This window comes from Eulemur rufifrons, chromosome 27 (genome assembly GCF_041146395.1).
Source record: "Eulemur rufifrons isolate Redbay chromosome 27, OSU_ERuf_1, whole genome shotgun sequence".
NCBI classification, from domain to species: Eukaryota; Metazoa; Chordata; class Mammalia; order Primates; family Lemuridae; genus Eulemur; species Eulemur rufifrons.
The window spans coordinates 23,854,690-23,865,478 of NC_091009.1; the positions used below are offsets into that span (position 1 = coordinate 23,854,690).

At 42.6% G+C, this 10,789-nt stretch overlaps 1 protein-coding gene across 1 annotated transcript; it reads left to right on the plus strand.

Annotated features, from left to right (window-relative positions):
• Positions 1-959: 959 nt before the first annotated feature.
• SLC30A1 (solute carrier family 30 member 1) lies at positions 960-8,552 on the plus strand. Its single transcript, XM_069459351.1, has 2 exons — positions 960-2,149; positions 3,776-8,552. Exons 1-2 carry the CDS (start codon positions 1,522-1,524, stop codon positions 4,678-4,680), a joined length of 1,533 nt encoding a protein of 510 aa, XP_069315452.1. The 5' UTR covers positions 960-1,521; the 3' UTR covers positions 4,681-8,552.
• The last annotated feature ends 2,237 nt before the right edge of the window (positions 8,553-10,789 follow it).

A 10,789-nucleotide genomic window follows, 5' to 3' on the forward strand; every position in this document is an offset into this window, starting at 1 on the left:
ATAGAGCCTTAGAATTTTACAGCCAGAAGGAATCTTAAGAGTTTCATTTGTCCAACCCTTTATAAACCAAGAAACAGGTCTAGAGAGATTAGGGGACTTGCTGAAAGCCACACAGCTCGTTAGTCACAAGGCAAGGACCAGAACTCAGGTTTCTCCTGCTTGAGGTCTGTACCCGAAATTGTCCTTAGATAATCAGTGACAGAAATACCTGACCTTACACAAGGTCCCCTGGGGATGACGGTGATAGGGGTAATTTGCTTCACTAAAACATTTACAAAGATTCATCTGAGCCACTTGCAAGACCCTCTGGAGGACTAACTGCTCTGCTTGGTGCTGAGCAGAGTCACAAGTTAAGTGCGGCACTTGTTTATGAATCTGCCGGCCTAATCTCAGGCTCCTCTGACAGGCGGGCCCACCCAAGGGCCCCGCACGGAGGGGCTCCCCCTCTCGACCCCTCCCTAGCCTCCGATCTGTCACACAGCCGCCGCCGCGCGGCCCGCCCCCACGTGGACTCGGCTGCGAGGATCAAAGTCTGTTTGCAGCCCGGCCCCGCAGGTGTTCTGGGGGCTATAATGACCCACAGCGTGGGAGCCCGGACTCCGCAGCGCCAGAAAGGCCCCGGGCTGCCCCGCCTTCTCCCACTGCACGCGGCCCGCGCCCCCACGACGTCCGCCGCTGCACCCGGCCGCGGCCCCCAGGCCCACGCCCGGCTCCGGGAGGAAAGACCCCGCCCCCATCAGTTGGCGCCACGACCCCGCCCCCTCCCGCCCCTCTGAGCCTCCATCCAATAGAGAGCGCGGATGGGCGGGACGCGGCGGCTGTCGTGAGGGGGTTCTGACCAATGGGAAAGCGTGCCGGGCCTGGTGGGCGGGGCGTCAAGGCCTTGTCACGCTCGGGTCCGTGTGAAAACGGGGGTTCCGAGTGCAAAGCAAAGTTTTTTTGTAAACCGTCTGCAAAGGCGGGGGGGCGAAGAAGGCGCCCGAGACCGGGCCGAGTGCAGCTGCCGTGGCCGCCGCCTTTTTAGCTCCTCAGCCGTCAGCTCCTCAGCTCCTCTCTCCAGTAGCAGCAGAGAAGACCAGCAAGGAGAGCTCTCAGATGCTCGGAGCCTTCTCCGCGCGGAGCTGCCGGTCGCCTTCGCCCGCCGCCCTCCTGTTCCTGCTCCAGCTCGTGGTGCCTCAGCTCCGGGAGCCCCTGCTCCCCGCCGCCGCCGCCCCGGTGTGGGTGTGGGGGCTGCTGGGGCTGAACCGGGCCTCGGCCCCGCGTCCGAGCACGGCCGCCTGAGGAGCTGCTCATCGCGGCTGGCCGAGGGCGCCCACAGGCGCGGGGCTCGGCGGCTTGACCCCGGGCTCGCCCCCGTGCGGCCGCGGGGGCCCTCAGCGGTTTCCCGAGCGGCCTGACTCCGGCGGCAAGAGCCCCGCGTCGCCCTCCCTCCTCAGTCTCCGGGTCGCCGGCCCTCCGCGCCTCGCCGCCGCCACCTCCCGAGTCGCCGGGCCGCGCTCGGCGGGCCCCTCAGCCGCAGCCATGGGGTGCTGGGGTCGGAACCGGGGCCGGCTGCTGTGCATGCTGATGCTGACCTTCATGTTCATGGTGCTGGAGGTGGTGGTGAGCCGGGTGACCTCGTCGCTGGCGATGCTCTCCGACTCCTTCCACATGCTGTCGGACGTGCTGGCGCTGGTGGTGGCGCTGGTGGCCGAGCGCTTCGCCCGGCGGACCCACGCCACCCAGAAGAACACGTTCGGCTGGATCCGGGCTGAGGTGATGGGGGCTCTGGTTAACGCCATCTTCCTGACCGGCCTCTGCTTCGCCATCCTGCTGGAGGCCATCGAGCGCTTCATCGAGCCGCACGAGATGCAGCAGCCGCTGGTGGTCCTCGGGGTCGGCGTGGCCGGGCTGCTGGTCAACGTGCTGGGGCTCTGCCTCTTCCACCATCACAGCGGCTTCAGCCAGGACTCCGGCCACGGCCACGGTCACTCGCACGGGGGTCATGGCCACAGCCACGGCCACCCCAAGGGGGGCCGCGTCAAGAGCAGCCGCACCGGGGTCGGCGACATCAGCGTGGCCCCCGGCGAGCAAGGGCCTGATCAGGAGGAGACCAACACCCTGGTGACCAATAGTAGCAACTCTAATGGGCTGAAGCTGGACCCAGCAGGTAAGCAGAGAAAGTCGCCGCCGCAGGTGGTTGGGACTGGGGAGCCCAGACCCTCTTGGCCCTCGGCGGGATGGCCCGCACGCCCCCTGGTGCCCGAGCGGGCCCGCGCCGCGCCGCCTCATTCGCGCTCCCTCCTGGTCCCTCCTGGTCCCTCCTGGTCCCTCCTGGTCCCGCACACACCCCGCCGCACCGGGAAATTGGGTCCCCCTTCAGCAGGAGTGTAAGGAGTCTGGGCGGTGCGGGTGTGGTGGGGTTTATGTAGGTGGGGGCTGTGAGTCTGGCCCTAGGAAAAGGGTCAGGAGGTGACCGTGATGCCTATGCAGTCCTAGAGACTTTTCTAGTTATGGTTATAATGGGATCAAAAATCCCTCCCAATTCAATTCCTTGGCCCTTTTGGGAAACGGAGAAAACCCCCAATTCGTCCTTAGTTGTTGGGTGTTGGAAACATTGCTCTGCCAAAGTAGTTCTTGTGCCCATCGAACAAGTTTCATAATATTGCATTCACAGTGTATCAACCTTGGTTAAAGGTTTCTTTTATAGACTGCAATGTATGTTTCAGCTAATGGACCCGTAACCCTGAAAATCATAGATTTAGGATCTGTCTGGGCAAGTTTAATATTTACTTCACTTGGGACTTTTCATAATCGTACCGAAATGAAAGTGATAGTAATTCTTTTCATCTTATATTTTTCATGGATGCTTTTCATTCTAAACATCAGTGCTGTTGAAGGAAATTTGGAAAATAAATGTTGAAAGGAGATGGGAAAGAGTCAACCAATGTCCTACTACCCAAGCTCAGTGATATTAACAATTTGGTGCATTTTCTTTCATTTATATTTATTTACTATATTATATCATACAACATAGACAATTTTCCTTTTCAAGTGCATGATATGTTAGTGAAATTCAAATTGTACGTTGAAAGGTTTAATGAGTGAATTTGCTCTCACTCCACCCAGCAAGGTGTCATGTCACTCCAAAGAAAATGAAACTGCTGTAGCGTGTAGTTCCTTTAGGAGATCAATACTTTTGCTTTGAAAGCTAGGGCAAGTAGTGATCATTTAGTTCCAACTTTTCTAATAGTCTCTGTGATTATTGATTTGTCAGTTTTTAAACTCTGTCTACCAAGAGGCTTTTATATTCATGATAAAAGTTTAAAAGTTAAAACTGGTTTTATTCTCAAGCAATTAACCTCAGTGACAAAGAGTGACTCGAGAGAGCCCAGCGTCAAAGCAAGCATTTTATGTTAGTAGACTTATACATAGCTGCATTTAATTTTGGGTGATAGAGTTCAGTTTTGTATTTTCTTTTGTATATGGCAAAAAGTATAGCGGAATGTTTACAGGACTGAGCCCTATAGAAAAGAAATACTTTTTTGGAGGTGTGTAGGAGAGAGGGTGGTTAGGAAAATGGAAAAGCAATATCATAATGACTTAATTTAACCCTGGCCATTATGTCTTGGATTGTTCCCAGAATGTCAATTTATATTAAGTTGCTCTGAGCACCTATTTTTATTGTGCTTTATGAAAAAAATTTTTCCTTCTTCACCACTTAGATGGAATTAGACTAGGATGTTTATATAAACACTTTAAATGTAATTGATACAAAATTTTTATTTCTTTGTAGATCCAGAAAAATCCTTAAATAATGATGCAGTGGAAGTACAAGTGAATGGGAATCTTATCAGAGAACCTGACCGTATGGAACTGGAAGAAGATGACAGGGCTGGACAACTTAACATGCGTGGAGTTTTTCTACATGTCCTTGGAGATGCCTTGGGTTCAGTGATTGTAGTAGTAAATGCCTTGGTCTTTTACTTTTCTTGGAAAGGTTGTTCTGAAGGGGATTTTTGTGTGAACCCATGTACCCCTGATCCCTGCAAAGCATTTGTAGAAGTAATTAATAGTACTCATGCACCAGTTTATGAGGCTGGTCCTTGCTGGGTGCTATATTTAGATCCAACTCTCTGTATTGTAATGGTTTGTATACTTCTTTACACAACTTATCCATTACTTAAGGAATCTGCTCTTATCCTTCTACAAACTGTTCCTAAACAAATTGATATCAGAAATTTGATAAAAGAACTTGGAAATGTTGAAGGAGTTGAGGAAGTTCATGAATTACATGTTTGGCAACTTGCTGGGAGCAGAATCATTGCCACTGCTCACATAAAATGTGAAGATCCAGCATCATACATGCAAGTGGCTAAAATCATTAAAGACATTTTTCATAATCACGGAATTCATGCTACTACCATTCAGCCTGAATTTGCTAGTGTAGGCTCTAAATCAAGTGTAGTCCCGTGTGAACTTGCCTGCAGAACTCAGTGTGCTTTGAAGCAATGTTGTGGGGCACTGCCACAAGCCCTGTCCGGAAAGGATACAGAAAAGACCCCAGCTGTTAGCATTTCTTGTTTAGAACTTAGTGACAATCTAGAGAAGAAGCCCAAGAGGACTAAAGTTGACAACATCCCTGCTGTTGTGATAGAGATAAAGAAAATGCCAAACAAACAACCTGAATCATCTTTGTGAGTCTTAAAAGAGATGTTGATATATGACTTTTTGCTTTAAACTGCAAGAGGAAAAAGACTCAATTGAAATTCTAAGTTTGCCAAGTAGTGTAATTGAAGTACTTGTCTGGTCACACAGTTTAATTCTATTTTTGTAAGAACATAATGGGACTGCATAATAGAGTTCTATATTACAACTTTGTGATTATTAGTACAGAGTACAGCTATGCTGTAACAATTCTGGAAAGCCAGTTTTAACACTATGTTACATTTTTGTTTAAAGTAAGTATGAACCTTATAACATAATGACATTTGATTTCCAGTTTTCCCGTGATAAAAATTAGGGGGATAAATAAATTAAAATTGTTACTGGAATTTCTGTGCTTTTCTTTTCCCCCAGTGTTATACTTTATTAGAATTATATTAATAATTGCTAGAACTCTAAAATCATCAGCAATTTATTTCCTTTAACATTTTAGGTAATATTTACGTGCCCTTTGAGATCATTCCATAGCATAATGGGAGCATATTTTAAGAGTGACTCATGGCTATTAGTAGGGAATAAAAGTTACTATTCTGTATTCTATATTGTTGAATATTAGTCTAATGAATAGTGAGATAATTAACAAATTGAACTATAGTTTACACACAATAGGGCATATGAGAAGTAAGAGCAGGGATGGAAGTTTACCAAACTAAATACTTAGATTATTGTATATTAATATTCAGACCACATTTCTAAACTGTTTTGAGAATTTCGACTCATTTTATCCTACCAAAGTTAGTCTAAAACATGGACATGTTCACCAGCATTACTTGCTTTCAAAGATTGGTATAGAAAGAAACATTGAGCTGAAAGTTTACTCACAAAATATATAAATATTTTTAAAGATGTTAACTTAGCATCTAATAATTACATGCTAAATGCAAGCTATTAATGTAATTTTTTAAATTGTGAATGTTTAAAAAAAAAAACTTTTCAAAGTTAAAGTCATTTCATGGTGACCAGTCATGAATGGATTTTAAAAAGTTTTCCAAGCACAACCAACAATGCTTGTGTTTTGCCAAGAGCCACTACCTTGAAAGAAAAAAATCAGGAAGTTAATGCAATTTGGATATTAAATTCTTAGAAAACAAGATTAATATATAAAGCATTCTATAAGTCATCCTGTCTTGACATTGCTTGGATCTTCCAATAGTGGCTTATTTTGCAAGATACCACCTATCTACACAGGAAATTGTTCTTGGCTATTTCATTTTTGCTATAGATTTCAAATCCGACACAAATATTATTTAAGGATATTTAAGTTATATTTTTCTTGACTGAGGGGTTATGCTTTGTGATAAGAATGTAGACTTTTGTCCTCAAAGGGATGGATATTAGCATCAGTTATCATGTATAGCTCTATTTTTCTAGAAACAAGGTATTCTGACTACTTCAGTAACTTTTATAGCTGACTACTTTTGGGATTGGCTACCTTTTGGGATTTGAAATAATTTGTTGTTTAATGGGTCAGGAGATGAAAGTGTTGGAATTTGACAGTTACTTTTTAAAGGGATGATCTTTGTGGTGTTTTGTTTTGCTTTTCCTAATATAAGCCTGTTGCTGGCAATGGGCCTATTTAAAACAGCTGATTTTTCCAATGAGAATGTGGTAATTTTAGGAACGTAGTTTGTAAGTTCACATTTACTATACTGGGCCAAAACCATAACCTGCCAGTTCTGCAATACATCTCGATCTTTTAATACTCTTATCTGCTATTGTATAATTTAATTCCTAAAGTTACCTTGAATTTTGCAAAAAGGTTTGGGTTTCTTTTTTGAAAAACAGCATTTGGGGGATCTCATTATCTGGGTAGATGAGAAAAAGCTGTGAATTGTACTTATGTACATTCCTGATTTAACACTTTATAGAACATTTTATTAAGATCTGAAAACAATGTTATATAAACATTTTGGCAATGATACAATAGATAACTGGTTAACTATATTACATTCATTGGGGTTTTCTTTACAAATGCTCTATTTTGGGTCTGCGTTTTAAAGGAGGTATGACTTCTAAATATAAGACATCAACTGAATGAGGATTTTAAAAAATGGTATATAAGCATGGGACAAGGGCTATGGTTTGTTTTTTTTCAAAAGTGCTTTGAAGATAACAGCCTTTAGGTTTTAGTTATTTCACGTCTCATAATTTTTAAGTAGCTTATATATAACAAAGTGGTACCATAAGATTTTCTTTTTTCAAAGGACTTTGTCATAGCAAAATCAGTGGGCACTGACTCACCTTTTGAGTTTTAGTGGAGAATTTATTTATTTCTTTACAATGCACTTTCTAACCCATTTTAGCTATATTAGCATAATCCTTAAAAAAAAAAAAAGACACGCTTTATATTTAAATATTGTCGGGATTTAAGTGTCAGTTCCAAAGTAGTTTATTCCTTTCTGAAAGAAAATGAGGGAAATATCCTGAATTATTAGACAACTTAAAACCCAATATTTAAATATGCTGTTTTACAACACTGCATCAGTTTTAGGAGTTGCATCTCTCCTGCTGGCTCTTTTATATTTGAGCAAGATCAGCATAGAATATGTGTTTAGAAACTTGTCTGTTGTGTGAGTTTAGTGAAAAAGAGGTGCTGCATGTACCTGAATTAAACCAATCAGAGTTTTTCCCAAGCCTTAGTGATGAGAGATTTGATTCTCCATTGTCACTATTTAGCTTGGATGATTGTTTAGTTTTTTTTGAAGGGTACCTGCATTGTAAAAGTATGGACTTGAACCTGAAAAGCAAAATCCTTAAGAACCTTGCTATGTGTGCTTTAATGTCTTAGAAAACAATATGTTGAATAACTAAGGTATGTAATTTGAATAGGAAAAATTTCCATCAAGTGCACCTTGGAAAATCAGTAGGTAGAAGGCTACGTTAATATGTTTGTGTCTTGTTAACATCCTCAGTTAATTAGGAATTTTTGAAAGTTTTGAGGGAAAAGACCTATGGAATCTAATGTGAAATATTTAGTAGGTTAACTGGTATTGAGTTGAAGATTTTTACTGTTATAAGCAGATAACATTTGAATGATAAAAATGTCATTAACCTGCTGTCTTAAGATGTTCACACAAATACAGAGAGTAATTCTACAATATAAAAATATTTATTTTAATACTGAGTTTCAGTTAAGTCATAAAACAGTGTTAAAAAACTCTTGGGAAGGTAGAGGGATTTTTGTTGTTTTTTAAATCGAAACCATGTCATAACAGTGTTTCACCATCTATGAAATGGGAATTGTAATAGCACTATTTTGATGTAGCTCTACCAATATTATGTGGTGATGCTATTTTGTTTTACTAACAAGCTCTGGAATATTTAGCAGTCATTTTCACTGGCACAAGAGCCTTTTGTATGTTATTCAATTTAAACTTTTAAACCAAAAATTTTATGGTCCAGTGTCTTTGGCAAAAAGATGCTGGAGGGAATGTAACATACAATTAATGTGTGATTATATATAAAAAACACAAATTGCCATGTTATGGTTCTGCCTTGAAACAGCACAATGAAGTATATCAGTGTATTCTGTGATTCTTTATGAAACTTCCATATTGTGTTGTTTTTGTGTCTGCTGTTGCCTGTCCTTTGGACCAGATGTGGCGCAATTAAATGCAGTTATCATCTCATTAAATGCAGATGCAGATAAAATGTCTTTAGTGCTGCAACATTTTACTTAACTTTTTGTATGTTTTATGACTGTGTGTTATTTTCCAAAGCTGTTCCTACCTCACCATGAGGCTTTATGGATTGTTATGTATTATAAATGTTCTATATGAGACAGACTACTGTGTTTCTTCTCATTTATTAAAAGTTAAGTAGAAAAATAAACTAATTTTAATATCTACTTCGCTTGTGCATATGGCCTCCACTCCTATACTAGGCTGGGTTATATAGAAGAGGGTTGGATTTCAGGTATTGAAAGGGAAATTGCAGTTTGACACAAATGTTACTAGTGTGTGGAGTGACTGGGTTACAAGACAGTGGTGTAGAAAAAAACAAATAGAAGTTGAAAAGGTAACACTGCAAAGGCTCACTAATACAAAATAGTGGCTGTGAAATGTTTTTTGGTTATAAGGATTGAGCTTATAGATTATGTAGTTATGGTTATGCTTGTGATAGCGTGATTTTATATATACATATATATAAAATACATATATAGGTTTCTGTCCCTGGTTACTGGCTCATAACTCCCATAGCCCTGCATACAGTCTTTTGCTATAATGTTGGGGCGCTTTAGGCCTCAGGAAGCAGAATCTCTCTTTCTGACCTGTCCTTTCACTCGCCCAAGGTGAAATCTGCTTGTGAGTCAAAAGACCCTCCTTCCAGAGGAGGTCCTGCTCCATACCCTAGAGAAAGGAAGGCTACACAGAGAGGCCAAGAAAAGTCTAAACAGACAGGCCTCCTGGGTTTAGATCATGTGCTTTTTGTTCCATCACATTTCTACACTGTTATCAATCATGCTTATGTAATGAAGCCTCCATAAAACCCCAGAAGGACAGGGTTTGGAGAGCTCTGGGATAGCTGAACACATGAAGGTTCCTGCAGGGTGGCATGTCCAGGGAGGGCATGGAAGCTCCGGGCCCCTTCCCCTATACCTTGCCCTGTATATCTCTTCATCTCTATTCTTTGTAATATCCTTTATAATAAATGAGTAGATATAAGAGTTTCCCTGAGTTCTGTGAGCTGCTCCAGCAAATTAATCAAACCCGAAGAGAGTCATGGGAGCCCCAACTTGAAGCTGGTTTAGAAGTTCTGCAGACCTGGACTTCCGACTGGTGTCGGGGGGAGGGGGTAGTCTTGAGGACTGAGCCTTCAACCTGTGGAATCTGATGCTATTCTCCAGGTAGATGGTGTCGGAATCCAGGAATTAAATTGGAAGATACCCAGCTGGTGTCCACTACTTGTTGGTAGGGAAAACTCCCCACATTTGATCACGGAAGTTGTCTTCTCTGTTGATGATTGTTGTGGTACACGAGCAGAGAAAAAACACGGTTTGGGTTTTTCTCGAATGCTGCTTCTTTTTATACTTGCTATTTTTTATTTATAAGCACAGTTAGTAACGAGTATTATTAAGTATTTTACACCTACAAATCATCTGAAACTATTAACCCAAGAGTTAGTACATTAGTGTAGTTATATGAGCCTCAGGACGATCACAAATGTAGTTTCTCATATAAAAATTTCTTGAAAGAACTTGTATTTCTGGGCCTGGCGCAGTGGCTCATGCCTGTAATCCTAGCACTCTGGGAGGCCGAGGCGGGAGGATCGCTTGAGGTCAGGAGTTTGAGACCACCCTGAGCAAGAACAAGACCCTCATCTCTACTAAAAGTAGAAATAAATCAGCTGGACAACTAAAAATATATAGAAAAAATTAGCCGGGCTTGGTGGCGCATGCCTGTAGTCCCAGCTACTCAGGAGGCTGAGGCAGGAGGATCGCTTGAGCCCAGGAGTTTGAGGTTGCTGTGAGCTACGCTGACGCCACGGCACTCACTCTAGCCTGGGCTACAGAGCGAGACTCTGTCTGAAAAAAGGAACTTGTATTTCTGGCTGGAAGACAGCCCTTGAAAAATCAATTGACAATAAATGGCAGTGGGTAAGTAATTAAGGGAATTGAACTGATAAATACAGCAACTATTGCGAAGAAGGGATAAGAATCTTCGGGGAAAGGGTTAAGTAGCCTAAAACGGAAAGGAGTAGGGTTGAGAGACGAGGAAGGATGGAATAGTATAAAGTGGGGGCCAGAGACGTGAGAGGAGATTGTAAAAGAAAGGGTTAAATGTGCCACACCAACCAGTCGGAATTTGGTTTTATAGAAAAAGAGGAAGCTATCAATAATTTTTGAGTGAAAAAAATGAGAAAATGGAAAAGGTGAAAAGGATAGATTTGGAGTGGGATGTAGGCAAAGTGAGGCAGGAAGACAAATCAGTTTACCAGGTAATTCAATGCTAAGAGCCTGAACTAGTGATTCCCAAATACACGTGCCTGCATTTACATATACCAAATTTCAATTGATTCTACACACATTCATTTTTCATATTTTAACATTTCTGAAATCACAATGCATAGCTACAATCCACGGTAT

What these genes read in the sequence shown, in the direction of transcription:
- SLC30A1 (XM_069459351.1), top strand. Translation starts at nt 1,522, where the DNA reads ATGGGGTGCTGGGGTCGGAACCGGGGCCGGCTGCTGTGCATGCTGATG. An exon ending in GCTGAAGCTGGACCCAGCAG is followed by an intron (nt 2,150 to 3,775) that starts GTAAGCAGAGAA and finishes ATTTCTTTGTAG; the next exon opens with ATCCAGAAAAATCCTTAAAT.